This window comes from Chenopodium quinoa, unplaced genomic scaffold, assembly GCF_001683475.1.
Source record: "Chenopodium quinoa cultivar QQ74 unplaced genomic scaffold, ASM168347v1, whole genome shotgun sequence".
NCBI lineage: Eukaryota > Viridiplantae > Streptophyta > Magnoliopsida > Caryophyllales > Amaranthaceae > Chenopodium > Chenopodium quinoa.
In genome coordinates, this window is record NW_018742651.1 from 2,028,801 (window position 1) to 2,053,369 (window position 24,569).

The 24,569-nt window shown below is 39.7% G+C and overlaps 2 protein-coding genes across 2 annotated transcripts; one reads left to right on the top strand and one right to left on the bottom strand.

The window, feature by feature from the left end:
• The first annotated feature begins 496 nt into the window (after positions 1-496).
• Positions 497-19,202, top strand: LOC110722104 (probable L-gulonolactone oxidase 4). Its single transcript, XM_021901343.1, has 5 exons — positions 497-865; positions 15,133-15,555; positions 15,804-16,059; positions 16,478-16,579; positions 18,200-19,202. The coding sequence occupies exons 1-5, from the start codon at positions 605-607 to the stop codon at positions 18,934-18,936; spliced, it is 1,779 nt and encodes a 592-aa protein (XP_021757035.1). The 5' UTR covers positions 497-604; the 3' UTR covers positions 18,937-19,202.
• A 454-nt stretch (positions 19,203-19,656) lies between these two features.
• LOC110722105 lies at positions 19,657-23,006 on the bottom strand. The gene is made up of 2 exons (XM_021901344.1): positions 20,630-23,006; positions 19,657-20,419 (listed from the first exon to the last, which is right to left on the bottom strand). The coding sequence occupies exons 1-2, from the start codon at positions 22,676-22,678 to the stop codon at positions 19,994-19,996; spliced, it is 2,475 nt and encodes an 824-aa protein (XP_021757036.1). The 5' UTR covers positions 22,679-23,006; the 3' UTR covers positions 19,657-19,993.
• Between the last annotated feature and the right edge of the window lie 1,563 nt (positions 23,007-24,569).

Consider the following 24,569-nt stretch of genomic DNA (forward strand, 5'->3'; position numbering starts at 1 on the left):
GCCCCAGTATATTGTAAATGATTGTTAATCCTGAATGAATGATGTATATATTAATTTATAATCCATGCCTGAAGCTTATGTTTATTATAATGATTTGCAATAATACTACTTGTCTCATTATCAATTATTTCATGATTTGTTAAAAATGTCAACACATACATATAAAAAATTATTTCACAAAAATGTCAACATTAGACTTTTAAGCGATGACACTATGAGAGAGTATTCCTTTTATGATCATATTAAGGTTAAATAATTATGGAGTAAGAATTTGGTTAATTGGTATTATCAGTATTAATGATTAATTAATAATAAAGTCTCTTAAAATAATCGATCCATAGTTGGCTACTTGCATTGAATTAGATGATTTAGTTACTCTTATTATTCATATCTCTACTCATTTTAATTAAATTAGTAATAATTAATGTTACGAGTTTTTTTTTTATTAGTATTATATACTTGTATTACATGCATACAATAACCCCAAAGTCCAAACCTTCGTTAACTTGTTCAAGTTGAATACTACGTATTATCTTTACATTCCATATTTCCATTTGATCGATCAGATCAAAAAACTACATACGTTGACCTTTTTCCTTGTGCTATGTATGGAAGATGGTTTAATAGTCTTTTAGGACCAATTTGGGTTACTCTTTTGATACTTTGCAAAAATGGTGTTAATTGTGATCCTCCGGAAGGACCCATCAAATGCTCTTACGGAAACTCCGATTGCATCATCACCAATTCTTATGGCTCATTCCCTGACCGGAGTACTTGCCATGCTGCCAACGCCGTGTACCCGGAAAATGAAGATCAACTCATCTCCTACGTTAGAGATGCAACCAAGATGGAGAGAAAAATCAAGGTATTGGTTGCTAACTTTAGCTAAAGTTTGTCCATGTTACATTATATATATTATACATATGAAGTCGGTCGTCTACATTGTAATCTTGAAAGAAGACTATATATCCTAAATTCTTATGTGCTTTTTCTTCAATAAATAAATAAATAAATAAAAATAAATAAATAAATAAAAATGAGGTCGATCTACAACGTTTATGCATTTCATTCCGATCATTTTTGTTCGTTGAAATTAGAAACTTTAAACCTTAAAAGAATATCATAATCGGACATGACTTATTGGCTCAGTTAATATAGAATACATTATACTTTTTTTTTTTCATATGCTTTCATTCTAAGTATAAGTACGAACATTTCATATATGAAAAATACATATTAATACAAGTTTAGTGAAATCCCGTTTTGTATATATATTTTTTTTCTAAGAGATTAGTGTACATAAATAAGGTAAAATTTTTGTCAAATAAGAGCAACTCCAACGGTTGTAGCTAGGGACTTGATTGCAATTTTAAATAATCCCTAGCTAGTAGCTTGACCATTGGAGCAAAAATATGTAATTAGCTTAGTCAAGCAAATTAGCTTTGCCAAGCTAATTTGCCAAGCTAATTTGCTTGAATAAAACTTGCCAAAAAGAAAATGCTAAAAGTCAATTAGTAATTAAGATAAAAATAATAAATTGATAATTTAAATAGTAAGCTAATAGCTAGCCATTGGGATCAAACTAACTACAAAGATAATTAGCTTGAAAGCTTATGTGGCATGACAAACTAATTTGACAATTAGTTTGCCATTGGAGTTGCTCTAATAAAATTGGATCAATCAATTAAGACCATATTAGAGCATCTCTAATGGTAAGCTAATTGTAAAATTAGCTTGTCATGCCACGTATGTTTTTAAGCTAACCTTCATTTTAGCTGATTTGTATTTCAATGGTTGGCTATTATCTAGCTAATTAAATAAGCTTGACTTTCTCAAATAAATTTTATTATTTAATATATTAATCTCCTAAAATTTTGGAAACTTTTTTCTCAAGCAGATTAGCTTGAAGGTAATTGTATTTTTTAGCTCCAATAGTCAAGCTAGTAGCTAGAGACTTTTAAAAATTGCAAGCAAGTCCCTAGCTACAACAATTGGAGTTGCTCTTACAATGGAAAAAATAAATTAATACTCCCTCTATTTTTTTAAGTGCTCCATTTTAATTAACCAACGCATTTTCTAACTCCAAACTTTGGCCAGTTATATATACAGAGTGTTTAGGGTAATTTTACCCCGCCATGTGGTCCAATCAGAGGATGACACGTGTCAGCCTCAGGATGGCCCAAAGTGGACCAATCCCTGCTTGACACGTGTCACTCCAGAAATTAAGGGAAAAAGGCGGCCTTCAGACCCAAATCCCGAGAAAGCCGCAAAACTGCGCAGCCCACCAATGATTAGGGTTCAGTGACCTAATCAGGGGCACAAATCCCAAAGACCCTATAAATAGGGAGATGTTCCTCCTTTCGAGGACACGTTTTACCATTTATTACAAACAATCCCTGTGATAGAGACATCTGAGCTTGGAATCCGAGCAGATACCCACCTAAATTTCCGCACCTTTTTTCTCTCCCTTCAAGTTTCTAACTTGTGCGTCGGAGGCGGAGCACCACCTAACCGGTGTCTCCGTTTGTTTTGCAGGTACAGCTCACGTCGGATCAGTCTTCGTGTTGTAACTCTCCCGAGGGACAAAAACACCCAAAACATTTGGCGCCGTCTGTGGGGAGAGTACCTCGAAGATGGTTCAAGAGTCTATACCACCCCCTAACCGTGTGGGCGAAGACCCAAAAGTCTTTACAGACCATGAGGATGAAGATCCTCAAGTCGAAACCTTTACAGCCGAGGACGACTCTCTCAGAATCAAGCGCATCCAGCCCAGAGAGACTCTGGAGCGGTGTGCCTCCCAGGCAGGTGCAAGTAGACCCCCTGGGCAGCCAGAAGGGGAAACCCATACGGCAGCTGGATCAGCGCCTGTCACCCGAGACGAGCTCATGATATTCATGAAAAGTTTCAAGGGTGAAATTAAAGAGCTGATCACCCAGAGCCGGGCTGGCCCAAGTAGAGGTCAGTCGGCCAAGAAGACTCCTCTGGAAAAGGGGAAGTCAGTCAAATATCGACAGCCCACTCCTCATCCAAAGGAGAAGGTAGCCGGGACCATTGATTGGTCCAAAATTCTTTTTCCTAAGGGGAATAACAATAACCCCCGCCGCACTCAACAGCCGGTGAGAAGTAAGAAGTCATCTCTTGATGCCCGGTAGATCATCAACCGGAAGAGAAATCAGCAGCTGTCTGAGTCCGCAAACTTTCCTGACAGCTTTAACAATACCTCTGTCGGGAATGCATCTTCCTTGTATGAGAGTCAGACAGGCGGTAATACCGTCCATTCTGGCCCTCATATGATTGGAGTTGTACCGTATGTGCCTACTCAGGTCTACGGCCAGTATCCCCCTCATTTCATGCAGCCGGCTCTCTTTGGAGGTCAGGCGGCATACCAAAATGTCCAACCACTGGGCTGGCAGCTTCGACTGCTTCGCCTGGGTGAACAACCTTCTGCGTTCACCCGGGAGATAACAGAGGCGGCACAGCCGTCCAAGGTTAAGAATGTGTTGGTTGGTACCTATGAAGGTACCACCAATCCGGAAGACCATCTCATGGCTTACACCAACCTCATGTATCTACAGGGGTTGGATGATGCCACTTGGTGTCGTTGCTTCCCGGCTACATTGAAGGGCATCGCCCAACAATGGTTTGGTAACCTGCCAGCCGGGTGCATTGACAGTTTTAGGAAGCTTGCCTTCCTATTTGCTTCCAACTTCTCAATGAACATCCCTACTAAGAAAACAACCTTGGACTTGAGCACCATTAATCAGGGGGAGAGAGAAGGGCTGCGCTCCTATGTTAGGCGGTTCAATCTGATTAGAATTCAGATTCAAGGACTGTCTGATGAGGTAGCCTTTACAGACTTTTTCAAAGGTCTAAGAGACGGGTCAACTTTTAAGTTCGACCTAGTCAGAAAAGGGGCTTTCACCTTGCAGGCGGCCCTGAGGGAGGCGGAAAGCTACATTCAAGCTACCGACCTCTGCTCGCCTGGTAGCCAGTCGGACTCAAAAAGGTCCAACAAGCAGAAAGACAGCCGGCCTGCCCAGCCGGCCAAAAAGAAAGAGGATAGCAAGAAGAGAAAAGAAATCTGGGCAGTTAGTGATTCTGACCAGCCGTCCCAGAAAAAGAAGAAAGAGTTTAAACCGTACGTCCCCAAGTACGAGTTTAACAAGGACTGCAATTCCATCCTCATGGAAATTAAGGATCGGCTGTCCCTAGAGAAGCCGAATCCAATGAAAAGTTCCATTCAATCAAGGAACAAAAATAAATTTTGCCAATACCATGAGGAAGTTGGCCATGACACCAACGACTGCTTCAGCCTTCAACGGGCGTGGGACCGTCTGGCTGACAAGGGAATGCTGAAGTCCTACATTTCCAAGTCCCTAGCCGGGGCAAAGAAGAAGAATAAGGGTCAATCCTCCAAGACTACCCCCCAGCCTGCTAGTAGCTCGAATAATGACAAGGAGTCGGTCTACACAATAGCAGGCGGGTTCTCCTGTGGTGGCCCTACCATTCGGGGCACCAAGAGCCATCTTCGAAAGGTGGACAAGGATGATGATGAGCAGGCGTCTGCAAGCACCTCCTTCCCAGACGTCTTGATCACTGAGAAGGATAGGGGCAGCGTCCGCCGTCCGCATGATGACCCGGTCGTCATTGAATGTAAGGTTGCCAACCAGCTGGTTGGACTGATCCTTATTGACACCGGCAGCTCATCAGACATCATCAGCCTACGGTGCCTGCAAAAGCTAAAATACAATGTCAACAGCATGCATCGTTGAGGAGTTAACCACCTACAACATTATCCTTGGCCGGCCGACCCTCAACGTAGCCAAGGCAGTAATCATCCCGTCCCTCATGCTCATCAAGTATGAGAGGGATGACGGCACTGTTGGTTCCCTAAATGGGGATCAGAAGACGGCCCGAGAGTGCTATCTCTCAGCCGTCAGAGACATTGTGGCCTAGACCTTGACAATGTCAAGGATGCCGACCCAGCGCCTGCCCTGCCAACAGCCGGGAAGAAAAGAAAGGCACCTCTGCTGGTGGAGGTAAAGAAAGAGAATAAATAGCAATCACTGACCGGTGAATGGTCAGATGAGCTCTGTCCCTAACCGGCTGGTGAACATATTGATATACCTCTGGACGACAGCCGTCCGCAGCATACCGTGAAGGTTGGGACGGTTGCTTATGCTAAGTTGGGTGCAAACTTGCACCTTCTGCTAAAAGAATTCAAAGACATTTTTTCCTTTTAAGTGGAAGAGATGTCAGGCGTCAGCTCGGATCTTGCTGTCCACAAGCTCGCCATGGATCCTAAAAAGAAGCCCATCCGGCAAAAGAAAAGAAACCACGGTGAGGAAAGAAGTCAGGCGGCAGCTGCTGAAGTCAAAAAGCTGCTAGACGCCAGGTTCATTCGGCCTTGTAACTTCCCCGACTGGGTGGCCAATGTGGTTCTTGTTAAGAAACCGAATGGGACCTGGCGCATGTGTGTTGATTACACAGACCTCAACAAGGCGTGTCCAAAGGACAGTTATCCGCTCCAAAGATCGACAGTCTGGTCGATTCTACAGCCAGTCACGCCTTGATGAGCTTTATGGATGCCTACTCTGGCTTTCATCAGATACCTCTGTGGAAAAAGGATCAAGAGAAGACGGCCTTCGTCACTGATCAGGGGTTATTCTGTTATACTGTGATGCCGTTTGGCTTGAAAAATCCGCCTGCCACTTTCCAACGGATGATTAATACGGTCTTCATTAATCAAATTGGGAGGAATGTGGAGGCGTACATTGATGACATGATAGTCAAATCCAAGCTACAGACGGATCACCTTACTGATCTCCGAGAAACATTCACCACCCTTAGGCGGCATAAGGTCATGTTAAATCCAAAGAAATGCGTCTTTGGTGTTGAGTCTGGGAAGTTTCTCGGATTCCTGATTGATCAAAGGGGGATAGAGGCTAACCTTGAAAAGATACAGGCAGTGATAGACATGAAGTCACTCCGTTCTGTCAAGGAAGTGCAGAGACTCACCGGTTGTCTGGCCGCCTTGGGGAGGTTCCTCAGCCGGTCAGGCGACAAGTGCCTCTACTTCTTCCAAGCAATCAGGAAGAAGGCCAGATTTGAATGGGGGGATGATGCTGAGGCGGCATTCCAGAGGTTGAAAGAGCATTTACACTCTCTACCTAGGTTGGTCAGTCCTCTGCCTAGGGAGACGTTGTACATATATTTAGCTGTCTCAGATCATGCCCTCAGTGCCGTTCTCCTTGCTGAGTGAGACGGCGTTCAGCTCCCGGTTTACTTCATTAGCCATGTTCTTAAAAATGCTGAACTCCGGTACCCCATGGTTGAAAAATTTGGCCTTGCTTTGTATATGGCTTTTAAAAAACTGAAGCCTTACTTTTTGGCACATCCGGTGGTGATTTACACCGACCAGCCACTCAAGCGGCCAATGTCTACCTTGGACTCATCCAGGAGAATGTTGAAATGGGCTATTGAAATGCAAAGTCTTGAAATCACTTACGAACCAAGAAAGGCAGTGAAAGGTCAGGCGTTTGCCGACTTCATTGTTGAAATGACCCGTCCAGTGGCTCCGGATAATCTTGATCAGGTTTGGAAAGTGTATGTAGACGGGAGCTCTACAAAGAACGGCTGTGGTGCAGGCGTAATCTACGAGTCTCCTGAAGGGGACAGATTTAAGTATGCACTACGCTTCAAATTTCAGGCCTTTAACAATGAGGCGGAATATGAAGCCCTGCTAGCCGGCATTCGCATGTGTAAGGCGGCAGGGGCCATGAAAATTGACGCCTACTTTGATTCTCAATTGGTTGTTAGCCAGTATGAGGGAAGCTACGAGGCTACTCATCCGGATATGATCAAATATCTTCAGGCAGTCAAAGAAGAGACCAAGGCACTTGAGGAATTCCGGTTGAGTCAAGTGCCTAGGTCGGAAAACAACCAGGCGGATGCATTGTCAAAACTGGCGTCTTCCGCCTGCCATGATACGCTTCGTTCAGTCTTTTGGGAAGTTCTTGAAAAGAGAAGCATCTATGAGGATCCCATTGGAATTCTGGACCGAAGCTCTACCTGGATGGATGGCATTCGAGCCTATCTCTCAGACGGTACACTTCCTGATTCGCCACAGGAAGCAGCCGTCCTGAAAAAGCGAGCTGCAAGCTTCGAGTTGAAAAATGGAGAACTCTTCAAGGCGGGGCTTCTGAAGCCTTTGTTGAAGTGCGTCACCCCAGAAAAGGGGAAGGAAGTTCTCGAAGACTTGCACTCGGGATTCTGCGCCTCCCATATAGGCGGCAGGTCCCTAGCCGTCAGAGCCAGACGACATTATTTTTGGCCCACTTTTGAGGCAGACGCCAAGGATTTGGTAAAGAAATGTGACAAGTGCCAAAAATTTGGCAAACTCATTCACCGTCCGGCTACTGACCTGACGGCCATCCACAGCCCAATCCCGTTTTCAAAGTGGGGCATGGACATGCTAGGTCCTTACACGCCTGCTCCAGGAGGAAAGCGCTACATCTTGGTGGCTGTGGATTATTTCACCAAGTGGGTAGAAGCTGAGGCGGTTAAAAACATCAATACCTCAGACGTGATTTCTTTCATCTGGAAAAACATTATCACCCGTTATGGGGTACCTATGTCTATGGTTTTTGATAATGGTCCTCAATTTGAGACGCCTCAGCTAAAAACATGGTTGGGAGATCAGGGGATCTCAAGTTATTTTGCATCTGTTGGCCGGCCCCAAGCAAACGACCAAGTTGAAGCCTTCAATAAACTCATCTCAGACGGCATTAAGAAGAAAATAGAAAGAGCCGGTGGCTTATGGGCAGAAGAGTTAATCCATGTCCTATGGGCCATCCTAACAACAGCAAAGGGGGCAACCAGTGAAACCCCATTTCTCTTGGTTTACGGTGCTGAAGCCGTCTTGCCCATTGAACATTACGAGCCGACTCTCAGAGTCATGCTATATGATGAAGAGGCAAACTAGGAAGCAATGCGCCTGTCATTGGATTCACTCTCGGAGGGCAGGGGCAATGCCGCCTTGCGTCATGAGATTTACCGTCTGAGAATGACTAGAGCCTACAACAAAAAAGTACACAAGCGTCCCTTGAAAGTTGACGACTTAGTGTTACGAAAAATGGAGGCAACCGGTAGGGCCAATGAGCTGGGGAAGCTAACTCCAAATTGGGAAGGCCCCTACCGGATCTATGAAGAAGTAAGGGACGACACCTACCGCCTGGAAACTCCAGACGGCAGGCGCCTGCCTAGAACTTGGAATGTAGACAATCTGAAAAAGTACTACTTCTGAGAATGTAAATTTTTTGTAAACAGTGAGTCAGTTAATGAAGATTCAGACTTTGTTTGCAAAATTGACTTGTTTTTTGATTATCCATCTGGGTAATACCCAGACGGATTCTTCATTTACCTAACTAAGTTTGATACTTAGTAAAGGTTACCTTTGTTTGACCGCCTGGGTAATACTCGGATCCCTTGTTTATTTAAGTTTGATACTTTGTTGATTTAACTAAGTTTGCGCCTGGGTAATACTCAGACGGATTTTTTATTTACCTAACTAATTTTGATACTTGGTATGATTAAATAATTGCCTGTCCGTCTAGGTAACACCCAGATAGATTCGTTTGTTTAAACAACTACGTTCGACACTTGGTGTAAATCGGCCAATGCTCCGATTAAAAACTAAGCACAAAAACGCTTAGTGGCTATACAACCGGTCCTAAACAAGACCAAAGGCTGAAATGGCCGGAGGGTTGCTCATTTTATAAAATCGCCTGTCCCATCATGGACAAAGGCGTCCGGCGACACCCCTCCGGGTGCAATCGTCGCAGAGAACAGAATATTTGTCGGTTCTACGTACCCATGCAGACGACAAAAATTGAACGACCTAATTGGTCAACTCATAGCCGTCTGACCAGAATGATCTGTGATGAACGATCAAGTTACCAAATACCAGATGCCCTGGGGAATCAATCGGTCTCCGGTTGAAGTTCTCACAGGTTATTTATTCCAAAATTGCACTCTCTATCCCAATCAGGGCAAAAGAGTTGTTCAATGGCTATGAAATCTCTACCATGACGGACAAAACAATGCCTGGGTAGTACCTGGAACGCATGTTGGTGAACGGTTATGCACTTGGTTTGGGGTAATCACTATTGTGATTGATTGACTTACAAAACATATCATGCTCTTTGCAGCAGCAGACGTTTCCAAGTCAATCAACCAACTCCACTTGAAACCAATCACACAACCGTCTAGGGGCAAGGACAGCCGGACTATTGATTAGTTAGGCAAAAAATCGCCGCATGCTTTTGATAAGTTAGGCAAAAATGAAAAATTAAAACTCGCAAAATTGAAATTCAAACGCAAACACAAAATGATCAAAACCGACTCAGTCGGTGCATTCATTAAAGTCCACCCAACCAAACGGTTGTAGTGGATTAAATGTTAACCGGACCCCGCCCGGGAGAAAGAGAAATTGTTAATTAACCCGACTCCTTAGCCGGTAAATACAAATATACTCAGCACGCAGGCCGGAAAAACAAGTTATGGCATACTGCCGCTGAATAAATAAAAGAAAAGATAAAAAACAGAGATTGACATACTGCCGCTGAAAGGTCACTTCTTGCCTGTAGACGGTGCCTCCTGGTCCTCCTCCTCATCATCTGAGGGTATCTCCCGTGCTTCACCCGGACCAGGTAGCTGAGGCGCGGGGGGCTCATTGTTGGCGTTGAAGAACTCAGGCTCTGGATCATCCTTCTCTCTCAGGTACACCACATCCTCGGCATACCTGTGAGCCAGTGCCCAGATGGGTACAAGGCAGCCCAGGCAATCTTCATTCGGGCATCATTGTCAACGTCACTTTAAGAAACTAGACGGTTTTGCTCCGCCTCCAGGGTTGCTGCAAAGTTCTTCTGAGCCTGAGCAACCTCCTTCTCTAGCTTCTCAACCTTGGTCTTCAGGTTAGTGTTCTCTTCAGAAACACCCTGAAGTTTGCCAAGGTCCGTCTGGGCCTTCTTGAGCGCCTCATCAGCCTTTTTGGCGCTCTCATCCGCCTTCTTCCGGCCCTCCTCTGCCTTCTTCTGGGCCGTCTCAGCATCACCCGCCCGCTGTTTGGCCGTCTCCAGATCTGCCTCCAGCTGCTGGATTCTAGACGCCTGTGTCATAATGATTGCTTTAGTTTCAAGTTCATTTACGATAGTCGAGTGTAAAGTAATATTGTCAGCGTCTAAGGCGGACTTCTTGGCCCTTTTTACCTCTTCCCGTTTGCGGGAATATGGACGTTTCAGCCCGTCCACCCGCAGCATGGCCTGCAAAAGGCAGGCGGTATAAGTATTGCAGGCGGGATAAAATGCTTGGAAATAATAAATTGAATTGACAAGTTTTTTACCTCATCCAGAAGGGATAGAATGCGTTCCAAATTGAACGTCTTTATCCCAGGAATGTTGTCTTTATCCCTCTTCCGGACGGCGTCAAGCATGGCCTTGGCATGCTTCTGGACGTCTGGCCAGCGGGGAGATTGATCTGCACCACAATCAATACGTGAGTGCTGCGAAACTAAGGCAGCACCTATTTTTTGCCGACCGTCTGAAGATGACGTCTGTTGAGAGTGGGATTTCACCCGCAAAGGCCACCCCAGCTCAAGCGGGGATTCAAAAGGGTTCTTACCTTCAGAGCCGGCCAAGCGGGAACCGCTTGCAGGCGTGGTGAACCCCGCGGCTGCTGATAAGGGATTGACGAGATCAAGGCACAGACTGCCGCCTATCTTCTCGTTTCGCCCCGCTATCCGCATTTGTTGATGCCCGGCTGAGGCGCCAGGAGTTGACGCGGAGGTGGATTTTTTTATTTTGTTGAGAACGGAGGGGGTCTCTTCCCTAGCCCGTTTGAGTTGTTTCTCAAACGTCTTTCCAACCTCTCCTCCCTGCAAAAATAACCAAGTTAAAGTTAGCATCCGGGAAAAATAATTATTAAGATCAATTTACGAAAGGGTAAGGCGTTTATTACCTTGGCTTTGACCTCAGCCGCAGCTTTCTCCGCAAGCTCCTTGCGGATGACTTCAGAGGACCGCTTGGGAGTCTTCTCCGTCTGCAACATTTTTAATGCTTCTTCTGAAAAAAGAGAAATTGATCTATATCATAAATCAATTGTGATAGAAAGATACTACAGACGGATATAAACTCAGGCGCATACGTTTGGTAAACATGTGCCCTAGCCCGCAGGCGGCTAGGAAGCACTCGTCCCTGAACCAGGCGCTCTTGGGGATCCAGTTCTTAGGGACTTTTATTATTTCCCCGGTTGACAAGGTCGCGTCTGTGAGGCCGAAAAAGTCTGCCTCAATGATCTTGTCAAAATCTTCCTCTGGGATCCGGGGAAGAGCACACTTTCGGCCCATCAAGTCGGGCTTCTTATTGTACAGACGGAACTCATAATTCTCCCGTCTGGTTGGAGCTGACATCAGGTAGAACCTGTGTTTCCAGCCGTCGAATTTTGAGACCTTGTCCAAGGTCATCATGTATTGGGGATGCGTGGTTAGAGTATACCACGCCCTCCAGCCGCCTGGGCTTCTGCTAAGATAATGCATACTAGCAAAAGCCTCCCAGCCGGGGTTAAGCCCCTGGAACTCGCAGGCAGCAACATACCCCAGAATGTTTGTCCAAGAGTTGGGGGTAAGTTGCCAGACTCCGAGGCCGTAGCCTCTCAAAATTTCCTTCACCGCCTGGTGAAGGGGGAAGCGAAGACCAGCCTTGAACGCCGCCTCATAACAGCCGAAATAGTTGTTGGCGTTCTCTTGATCGTCCTCCCAGGCGACGGTGCCATTCTCAGGCGGCACCCGGATCCTATACCCGTCTCCTAGCGGGTGCATTTGTGTAAAATTCTTTAAGTTTTCCTCCATTTGGATCCGGTCCTTGGAGGAGACGTGGATGTTGAAGGGATCGTCTTTCTCGTTCCATTTTTTCCTTTCTTCCTCCTCGCTATCCTGAAGCGGGGGTAAATCGTCACTGCTCTCAGAGGTAGAGGCGGAGCTGTCACTCTCCGTCTCCTCCTCATTTTGGGTCAAGGGGACAGAGACGGCCTCATCGTCGCCTTGGTCACATTCCTCCAAAAAGGAGTCAGTGGGAGTTGAGGGGGCGCGCGGAGGGGATCTCTCCAGAGCCGTCTGATCTCCCTGACCAGACGTTTCTCCCTCAGGCGTTTGGCCGCCTGAGCCTTCGCTTCTGTAATTTGGATCAGTTGCCGTCTGCATTATTCGAGCCATTGTGTCCTGCACAGACACGTAACTGGTCGAAATCCAAGGCAAAGGGTGGTCCCAACACCCCGAGACGGCACTCCCAGTCCTAGACTCAGTTGTCCCTGGTGACCGGCTGGACTCTAACCTAGGCTGTGCCGTGTGTGTTGGTGATGCATCCATTTATTGCAAGAAATATGTACAAGCGGTGAAACAAGAAAAAGAGCTGAGAGAGGAAGAGACGGTACCTTTGGATTTGATATCTGAAGATAGGCGGGTCCGGCTGGGTTGATGGAGAACGAGCTTCCTTGCTTGCGCCTGACTTGAACGGATGACTTCTGCTCTCTCAAAGTTCTCTCTAGAAAATTTTTGTAAGCGTACAAAATTATGAGGGTAAACTGGCTATATATAGAGGGTAAATACGGGGGCATTTCCGTAATTTACCCGGAAGGTGAACGGTTACTTCTTTATGGTAAAATTACTACCAATCGGAGCGTGACACATGTCACAGATGCCACGTGGCGTGCCACGTCACATCTGTGAGGGGCAAATGTTTAGGGTAATTTTACCCCGCCATGTGGTCCAATCAGAGGATGACACGTGTCAGCCTCAGGATGGCCCAAAGTGGACCAATCCCTGCTTGACACGTGTCACTCCAGAAATTAAGAGAAAAAGGCGGCCTTCAGGCCCAAATCCCGAGAAAGCCGCAAAACTGCGCAGCCCACCAATGATTAGGGTTCAGTGACCTAATCAGGGGCACAAATCCCAAAGACCCTATAAATAAGGAGATGTTCCTCCTTTCGAGGACACGTTTTACCATTTATTACAAACAATCCCTGTGATACAGACATCTGAGCTTGGAATCCGAGCAGATACCCACCTAAATTTCCGCACCTTTTTTCTCTCCCTTCAAGTTTCTAACTTGTGCGTCGGAGGCGGAGCACCACCCAACCGGTGTCTCCATTTGTTTTATAGGTACAGCTCACGCCGGATCAGTTTTCGTGTTGTAACTCTCCCGAGGGACAAAAACACCCAAAACACAGAGTATCTTTAATTAGCAATAACTATAAATTACAAAGAGTTGACTTTCAAAAATTATACATTACATATTGTAACGATATATAATAATAAGTATCCATATGTTGAATTGATGACTATGTTTGATTTATGTATAAAGCATAATCAATTCATTGATCAAAGTGGTATAATGAATAATTAGTTTTTTTTTTTTTTTTCCGTGCATGCTTATAATAATAAGATTTGTAAATCTTAAAGTTAAAGTCAATTGAAATAAAGTTAGCTTAAATGGAATGAGTTATATAACTTTTCTATTTTTTTTAGAATTTGAATATACCCTTTAAACTCTTTTGATAGATAGATAATTTAATACTATATTTTTATAAATTATTGTAACTTTTTATTTTGTAAGAAAAAAAAAGGCCGGAAATTTTTTTTATTGTAAATGCGACATGTGTATTTTAGAGATAATTCTGGTGATTAATTTAGTATATAGTATAGATGCAAAAGTCATTGTATGACACTTAAAAACATGGAGGGCGTATACATGAGATAGTGGAGAGGATCAAGGGAGGAATGATAATAGATTAGTGTAGTTGTGTTTAACAAAGTATGTATTTAATATCTGAAAACTAAAAATCAAGATGAATTCAATAAAATCCCCCATAATTTTATTTTAAAATATATATATTTATCCTAAAGTATTAAATCTCATTTGCATTTGAATCTCTCAAAATTACAAATAAGACATTCAAAAGGAAATGGAATGGAAAAAAACAATTCATTTAATTATATTCGATTTAAAACTTAATTAATACTAGCTCACTAAAATCTATTTAATCTTCTTCTTCTTCAAAGAAATATATATATATATATATATATATATATATATATATATATATATATATATATATATATATATATATATAGGGAAGGGATTAGGTGAGAATAGACTCATATGTGAGAATTCATACTTATATGAGGACCGATCATAAATTTAGAACATGTGATTAAAAATTTAGAAAATCTGCTTTATGAAATTTAGAACATCTGATTTAAGATTACAAACGTACATGTGAATAAAAATTTACAAAACCTATGATAAAATATAGAAAATGTGAGTAAAATTTATAACATTCGAGTAAAATTTAAAACATACGCTTTTAAATTAAATTTGAAACATATAATTAAAAATGTTAGAACATACGTTATAAAATTAAGAACATATAAGTTAAATCTTTGAAACAAGTTATTTAACACTATAACATCAAACTTAACTAATTTATGGTTTAGAACATGTGAATGTTAATTTAGAACATTTGATTTAATTTAGAACATACACCTGAGGAAAAGTTTAGAATTTCAGATTTAAATTTTAGAACATACGAGTAAAAGTTTAGAACATAAAGAGTGTTCTCACATAAGAATAATTCTCACATATAGAAGGAGTTCTTACAAGAGCATTCCCCTATGTATAATGTTCTCACATAAGAATAATCATTAAAAAAAAATTTGAACATAGGGGAAGGCTCTTGTGAGAACTCCTTCTACATGTGAGAATTATTATAGAATAAAATTTCATTATGTATAGTAAAAAAATAATCATCATGGGCTGTAAGAAGAAAAGGCTCTCAAAGTTAAAATTATTATAGAATTTAAAACCAATTTTTAAAAAATAATGCGGAGTACTCCGTAGTCCATACTATAGTCTATATATTATGAGTAAGAAAGAACAATAAAAATTGTCAAAAAGTAAAAATCAAAATATTGCAACTTAAAAAAAATTTGAAGATAATATTTAAAAAAAAAATATTTTAAAAAGAAATTTTAAAAAAAAAAAAAAATTGACACATGAAAGATGACTTTTACTTCAATAGGTAGCAACCAAATACGGTCACAGTGCGACAAAGTTGGTGTGCCCTGATGGAGAAGATGGTCTAGTAATAAGCACAGAAAATCTCAACAAGATTATAAGTGTCAACATGGTAGAAGAAACTATGACGGTAGAAAGCGGCATGACGCTAAAGCAGCTGATAGATGAGGCGGCCAAGGTGAACTTAGCATTGCCAAATTCACCTTATTGGGCTGGTGTAACTGTCGGGGGAATGCTAGGAACGGGTGCTCATGGAAGCTCCCTATGGGGTCGTGGAAGCGCGGTTCATGACTATGTTGTTAGCCTTAAGATCATTAGCCCTGGCAAACGTGATGACGGTTATGTTAAAGTTAGGACGCTTAGTGTTGGTGATGAAGACCTTGATGCAGCAAAGGTTTCACTTGGTGTTCTTGGTGTCATCTCACAGGTATATATGCACAACTTGATTTTCTTTGGACTTGCTTTATCTATCTTTGTTTTTAATTTGTTAACACGTTTTGAGATATGACTTTTTTGACAAAAATCTACTTTAAATAACTTTTATGATTTATAAAAAAACACAATCTTGTGGAATTTTGTTAAAATTCTCTTAACGTAGTAATAATTTAAAAACACAATACATATATAGTGAACCATAACTAAACACACAAATTTAAAGTAACTTATTTTGTGAAGGTAACCTTTAAGTTGGAACCACTTTTCAAGCGGAACCTCACGTACATGACAAGAGAAGACCATGACTTGGAGGTTGAAGCCCTAAAATTTGGGCTCCAAAACGAGTTTGCCGATATAGCTTGGCTACCAGCCGAAGGTAAAGCAATATATCGAATTGACAATCGAGTTCCTACCACAACCCCCGGTAATGGTGTTTATGACTACTTGGGCTTCCGATCTGTACCACAAGCTCTTATAGAGTCTTCTAGAAAAGCAGGTAAAGTATACGAGGCTTTTAATTTGATTAAATTATGAATTATATATATAATCATTAAAATATTATAGTAGTCATATTTGTAACTGTTAGTGGACCCCCCTCACATGAAAGGCCCTTTGGGCTTGAAATGTGGATGCAACACAGGCCCAACCATACCGGGTGCGAATCAATTCCACTTTGAAGGAGGGGCGGATGAGATTCGAACCTGTGACCTTTGTGTCACGCTAACTCCGATACCATGTTAGTGGACCAACTCAACCAAAAGATTAAGCTGATGGTTGAGGCCCAGGAATATGTTTTATACTCTATCAGTAACGACTACAATTAAATTTTTTCAGATTTTAATCAAATTTTAAGGAATAGTAAGGAATATTTATTCTTCTAACGAGTTAAATTATTGGTTCATTACATCATTCAGAGGAGAATATAGAATCACATGGTTGCAGCAAGTTACGATGCATATCAGCTAACGCTGCCGTGACACTATTTACTGGGAGTGCATTTGGGCTCACAAATAACGGTAATAGTCCCATTCCTTTATTTGTTTTTTGTTATATTCTTATCAAGTTGTTGCTTTGGTTATGCAATTATGAAGATGTCAATTACTTAGGGTGCTATTTATATGGAACAAATTAGCTTATATTTACTTATTTACTTATTAGCTATATATATATATATATATATATGCTAAATTTTTAGCCAGACGACGAGATAACGACACTTGGTGTTCCAATTCTTTTCAATCAAATTTGGATAAAATTTTAGGATAAAATTTTTAATTTAGAATTTTATTTTCGATAAAATACCAATATTTCATATGTACAAATTAAATTATAATTTTATTAATCATAGTATTTTTTTGGAGCGAAGGAACTAACTCAAAATGCACCACATCCATTATTTATAATATATTCTAATCAATTAAAACAATATACTTTACAATCTAATATAATTTTATTACTGTGTGTAGACCTGTCAATCGGGTCGGGTTACGAGTCATTTCAGCATGGTCATTATTTCAGGTTACAGGTCAAGAAATGTTTTTCACCAATGTTATTATTATTAGTCATTACATGCCTACTATATAGTTTAAATCATCACAAAAACACATCAATTCCTAACTAATTTTGTATCAATGATATGTTTTAAAATTTGACATATAGATTAAAAATTTATCTTATTCAATAAACAACCCGGGCATCGCACGAACACAAAACTAGTATATATATATATATATATATATATATATATATATATATATAGGGGAAGACTCTCGTGAGAATTTTTCTTATATGAGAATTTTTCTTATGTGAGAACACTCTTTATGTTCTAAATTTTTACTCGTACGTTCTAATTTTTAAATCTGATGTTCTAAACTTTTTTTCAGGTGTTCTAAATTAAATCAAATGTTCTAATTTATTACTCACATGTTCTAAACCATAAATTAGTTAAGCTTGATGTCATAAATTTTAAATAACTTGTTCCAAACTTTTAACTTTTATGTTCTAAATTTTAAAACGTGTGTTCTAAGATTTTTAATTATATGTTCCAGATTTTTAAGATTTTTTAATTATATTTTCCAGATTTTAAAGCGTATGTTCTATTTTTTTTACTCGTATGTTCTAAATTCTTTACTCACACTTTCTATATTCAATATCAGTTTGTTCTAAATTTTTATTCACATGTTCATAATCTTAAATCAAGTGTTCTAAATGTTACTCATATGTTTAAAATTTCATAAAGCAAATTTTATAAATTTTTAATCACTTGTTCTAATTCTTAAATCAGATGTTCTAACATATTACTCACACAAATGTTCTAAATTATTACTCATATGTTCAAAATTTTAATTTGAATTACATGTTCTAAATTTTAACTCGTATGTTCTAAATTTTTACCCACATGTTCTAAATTTTAAATCAGTTCTCATATAAGTATGAATTCTCACATATGGATCTATTCTCACCGGATCCCTCCCCTATATATATATATATATATATATATATATATATATATATATATATATATATATATATATATATATATATATATATATATATATATATATATATATATATACCGTTTTTATTTAGCTTATCTAACTTAATTACCCATGTTCATTTGGTATAAATGTCACTAGGTGTGTTATTCACTGGCTACCCGGTTATTGGATATCAAAATAAGATGCAAGCTTCCGGAAGTTGTCTTAATGATCAAAATAACATTGTTGATGGTTATTGTGGATGGGATCCAAGAATAAAAGGTCAATTCTCTTCTAGCAATGGATTTACTTTGCCTATGAACAAGTTAACAAGTTTCATTAAAGACCTTAAAAAATTGGTTAATATGGATCCTACATCCTTTTGTGGTTTTGATCAATACTTGGGTATCCTAATGAGATATGTCAAGGTCTCCTCGGCTTATCTAGGAAAAGACGAGGATGGTATAGACTTCGATATTACCTATTATCGACCTAGAGAAGCCTTAAGTCCTCAACTTAACGAGGACATAATAAATGAGATTGAGCAAATAGCGATTTTTAAGTATGGTGGCGTGCCACATTGGGGTAAAAACCGCAATGTAGCGTTTGAAGGTGTGATTAGTAAGTATAAGGATGGTGAAAAGTTTTTACGAGTTAAGGAAAGGTATGATCCTTTGGGATTGTTTTCAAGTGAATGGACTGATCAAGTTTTAGGATTAAAAGACGGAATAATCATAGATAAAACAGGTTGTGCACTTGAAGGATTGTGTAGATGTAACACAGATGATGATTGTGGGACGGGGTACACTTGTGGGAGCGGTCGAGTTTATGCCAAGGCTAAAGTTTGCAAGAAGAAGAGAAGCAACCTCATTAGTGATGAATGCTTGATTGGGTAAAAATCAAAGGATACTTATAAGGCAAAAGTGGATATGAAGTTTATAATTATATCAAGGTGAATGTTCCCATTAGATATTGTATTTTTTTCAATGCTCATGATTTAAATTTACTAATATGTTTGTAATGATTTGCTATACTTATTAAATTATATATAAACATGTAGTATACATAAATTGGTATTAATATGTGATTTGTTAATTGAACGGACCAATATTGTGTTACCTATGTGTTTGTATGGTCTGTAATGATACTAATAGCTTTAACTGTTAATGTATTTCATGATTTTGTTAACATTTTGTTTGTCTAGCTAAAAATCCCAAATTAGAAGGCATGTTGGTAGTGCTAGCTTGCTATCTAGATATTTATAACCAAGCTAAGCTTGGTTGTGAAAAAGGAAATCCTTCTAATCACGAGGTTGGGGGTTTAATCTCCACTAAGGATTATTAGGGAAAAAAGGAGATTCTTTTACCTTTTTCCCACTCTTCCAAATTGTCTTGCCTGCTAACTCGGGCCTGACCAAGATTCCGACATGGTAGGATCACTCTTCTTATCTACCAAATAAAAATGCTTGCTAGATACTTGTAGGACCCAAGTTTCATGGACTGTGACAATTTCTTAGGGGATTGGTTGTTTGGGACTCTGTGATCTATCTTTGCTACTGGAGCCATGCCAATTGTTGTGGCACAAGGAAGCCTTTGCCATGGCGCCCTTTATAAATTACTCCCTTCGTTTCACAAATATGGTTAGAACTTTCTTAAATACTTATATCAAAAGATTTAGGTCCAAAGCTATATGCTCTGGCCTGGGGATCATGTAATAATTTGCCCATAAATTTGCACACTGAAAATTATATGGTGGGTGTATATAAAAATACTTGGTAAACGAATTATACTCTATACAATTTCATTTATTAATCCTCAGTAAAAGGAAAAAATGTATATGTATACTAAACCCAAAAGTTGCACATTTTTGAGCATCTAGAAGAAATAATAATGCAGAAATAGGTGTTAAAAATTGAAAAAAATAAAATAAATAAATAATGTGAATCTCCTATATTCATTCACTTGACAGCAAGTTTTGTGCAGTTTCAACCAATGAGTGTATTGATGTGTTGAATCTGCTTAATCCTACTGTTCCTGAAAATATGTTGAAGCTCTCGAGCTCTGAGGTTGTATCTAGAACATTTTCCAGCTCTGTTTCGAGTCCTAGATTCTTGAAAACTCGAATGTTTGATTCCTTGTCTCGCATCATCCAGATTGCAAGTTCTATGGTAAACCTGCGTATCCTAGGAAATCTGGCAGGTGGGTATGTGTGTTTCTTCAGAATATGTACTAGTACATTTGCTATTTCATTTTCTTTGATTCCTGCTTGCTCAAACATGATGCTTGATTCGGAGTATGTCATGAACTTGAATGCTCGTGCTGCTAATCCAACCATTACTTCACGTAGCTTGTCATCTTCGGACATGATGCCCTTAAGAACCTGCAAAGCATAATACAGAACACATCAGTCTTTGTTCTTGTCATCATACATATTATTTTCACTTTATTAGTTTCATGAAAAAAAGTTCTGACAAGTTTCAGAAAATTCAAACAAGGGCTACTCATGCTCAATTTAGAGCTCAAGTGATGGATTGAATGCATATTAAACAAAATAAATAAATAAAATCTCTGACGAGTTGATAAAACTTACTGAGGGTACTGCTGCAGAAACTCCCCTTAACTCCTGGAAGCAATCATCCACACTATAGGTGCACAGATTTCTTAAAATCCTTGCTGCATTTAAACGAACTAAGGGGATTTCTAGTGCTTTCATGAGCTTCTCCAGTGCGCCTAATTTCAAGATACAGTTGCAGTTCTGCTTGCTCTCGAAAGCAAGCATGACTAGTGCTTCACCAGCTGCAGTTCTAACATGTACCTGACCTATTGGCATCCCACTTTTGAAGAAAATATTCAACAACTCCTTAATAATCCCACCTGTGGCTCCGATCCTCTCTGTTGCATCGTCTTCCATTGCTAGGCTTGTCAGTATTTCAATCCCGAGCTTTTGCAGATCAGGATATTTCTCCCCGTGCCTTAAAATGTCCCTGATGTTGCAAAATGTGAAGACTATCTCTGATATCTCTTTCCGAAGCTGTTTCCCTGTGCTTCCTGTTGTGCTAGCTAGCATTTTTATTACTTGCAGGGACCTTTTCACTGTCTGAATTTGAGATGCCGCGATATTATCATCTTTCAACAACCTCTCTTTAGCATGTGTGAAGTCTATGATTTTTGGTAAAAGGCCTCTTGTATTCCCTATTTTCCCACAGTTGTCATGGTCTCGAGCAAGCTTCTTGAGAATCAGTAGTCCTAGATGATTGAATGTCCAGAAACTATAATGCTCATGATCAGGAATAAGACTTTTCTCACAGACTTCGTCGATTTCTGAACTTGAAGTCTTGCTAACATACAGAAGGGATGAAATTGATTCCAAAGCACCAGGAATTCCTGCAACTCTAAGGGAATTCTGTTTTTTTCCTGCTAGTTTTGACAGGATTTCTGCAGCTGATTTCCTGATCTCCTCTTCTTGTGGATCCTTCCAGTTTAACATCTCTACTAATCTTTCAACTGCTGTGAAAGTAATTCCTATTTTCTGCAGAGTGTCATCAGAAAACCGCGGATTCATTGCAAAGCTTCTAAGAACCCGGGCTCCCATAAGCTGCTCTTCTGGTGAATTTGAAGCTAAAAGTTCCATAGAAAAAGAAACCATATCCATCTTCAACCCATCAAATACGCTTCCATCCACACATCTAGAATAGGCATCATAGAAGAATCGCGTGACTGAAATCATACCGGAAGGTCCAAACTCGCACTCTTCATTGACCCGCTCCAATACTTTACAGCACGTTACCTTTATTTCCCAGTAAATCTTTTCAAGCAGAAACAATGCAGCTTCAGCTAAGGCCAATCCGTAGAATATCAGCAGAGCATCTTTTCTGTTTTTCTTATCTGTATCATCCTTAGCCACCTCTCCAAAGTTACGCCAGATGACCTTCATCAACGAAAGAGCTACACATGCAACCGCGGCTACAATCTGGAGAAATTGAAGAATCTTGCTGATGTTCCTTGACAGAAAAAGCCAGGAAGCATAAGGTAATACAGGTACATCAGAACTAGCCCATCTTCGAGTTGGCTGACGTTGTTTATCCCATTTCCGCTGTCTATCTTCTCTGCAGTCAGTTATCTGTCTACCATTCTGATTCCGAGGTCTGAAGACTGATTTAACCGTGCTCCAGACTTTGTTCGATCCCAGTTTCAGAAAACGGAAACTGTTGATCCCAGCACCTGTAAACGACCATGTGGATTGTCTCTGCCACTCAAGTTCATGGCTCCTGCTGTAAATCCTTGTTCCTTCAGTCAGCAGTATAATTGTTATGATCCAAAAATCTGACTTATCTAAAGTTATGGCAAACCCGCCAAGAAGAACAACAGTTGCCCAAATAAAGCCTAGGGTCCCTAACCCTGTAGCTGCCTTCTCAAGAATAGCAAGGCGAAGGGCGAAAAGTGTCAGCTTTTTCTCAGGGGCAGGAACTGATGGCCTTGCTGGTTGATTTCCTGTAGGGGTCTCAGCACTGCCTTCTCTACTGTTGCTCACAGGTTCAAACATTGTCGCGCTCTGACTATATGCATCACTAAGCCTCTTCAGCTCAGATATTGGCAAATGTACACTCTTATCTTCTCCCTTAGGACTAGTATGGTCCATTTTGCAATCAGGGTATTATTTTGCTGATCAAAAGGGGTAGGTCGAAAATGCGATTTAATCTGTTGGTTTTGTATTAAAATTGCAGACAAATAGTTGGTTATATATATTTATTTTGTATATGAAAAAGGCGGTATGAGGTAGAGTGTAGGATTATGTTGCTGTCTTTTTTGTTGAAATATTTTCTGCAAAATTGGTTTTCTGTTATATGTGCTGATGTTTGGTACCTTCTTAAACAATACACGTTTGTCTCATAACTTAGTTTATTTTGCTTGAAAGGGTTTTGTTTTTATGGTTTATGCTTGGAAGTATGTTAAGGCCTGATATATTATCTCTTCTTACAGAAGCAATAATCATCAATCTTAAAGTCTCCTTATCTATCAATGTCACAAGTGAAAAGTTGTTTGACCATTTGTACTTCTCATAACTAGAATTTTCAGACTCATCAATTCGGTTTCGAAGCATCTTTAAGTTGTTAGCCAACTTATTTTCAATGTAGCACAACTTTCTGTACCTTATTAATTGAACATTTGAACATGTGAAGTTATCTGAATTTATTTTGTCATAAAAAATCGAACGAAATTGAACAAAATGGGGCCTAAAATGAAATGTCAAGGAGTTATGACTGATGGACATCATCTTAAGCATGTTTGTTAAGGGTGTTTGTATGTTTCAAAGCGGATTCAATAAACCATTACCATTATTGGATGTTTGATTAGAGAATCTAGACAAAAATCATATTTATTTGGGGGTAATGGTTTCTAGTTTCCACAATTGTTACTTTTCTATTGTTTATAGTAACAATTATTATTACCCTTCTCATATGCATAAGTTTAAACGATTCATTTCCATAGTTATATCAAACTAAAATTATAAGAGTTCAATAATTTATTTCCTCCCTAGTACTTGTTTACATTTCATCCTGTTTCCAATAATTGTACCTAACGCCTTAAGGAGAACAGAAGACTTGGAAAAGGATAGTCTTGGCATTATAGCTATCAAACGAACAGGTCAAACTGAAAGCTCTCTTTGACCATGCATGTCCATTTCAATTCCCCAAGGGTAGGCCTATTATACAGCCAATTTCTGTCCCATGTTAAATTTATAAAAATCCTTGGCTCTGATATGTGAGTTGCAATCTTGCAAAAGGAATTCGATCTCATGTCCTGGGTGCTACGTCAAAACTTTATCAGCTAAACTAGTTGACATATATGCACATCCAGCTAGTTTAGACGTGAAATTGTATGGTACGATTCCGTTAATCATGAGATGTGACTTGTACTTCCTTAATTAAGCAATTCAAGTGAATACCCTGTCACAAATGTCAATGAGTATCAATGGAATCGACGTCATATCTAATGTCTTCATCAATGCTACAAGTAGAATTAAATGCCTAAAAACATCCCTTTAATTAGGAGGATTTTAGATTAAGGAAGAATATCTAATCAATTATAGCATCATCTTGATTAGTTTGCTTCTGGATGATCTTGTGTAACATTTACAAGTGTCGTGGGGTTAAATTTATCAAATGTCATATGATGAAAATGAGCATTAATGTCAATTCCGTTTATGAGAAAAAACGTGAGCTCTAATTTTCATCGTAACTTTACTTCCTTGGATTATTTTGAAAGTTCTACACAAAATTCCAATCTTACAAACAATTTATAACAAAAATTAAAAAATAAATAAACTAGCTGGATTGTTTCCAAACCATAAAGTTGCAACTTGTAAACCAATCTAGGCTTAATTGAATGATGTACATAATAGTAGAAGGATTACTAGGAATTTTCTTGTGTAAAGCTAAAGATTTTTTGTTTCCCTTAAATTGCAGGGTCCCAACCCAAAATGGCCTTATTCCCTATAATTTTCTTTGAGTGTACGGGAAATTGTCTTT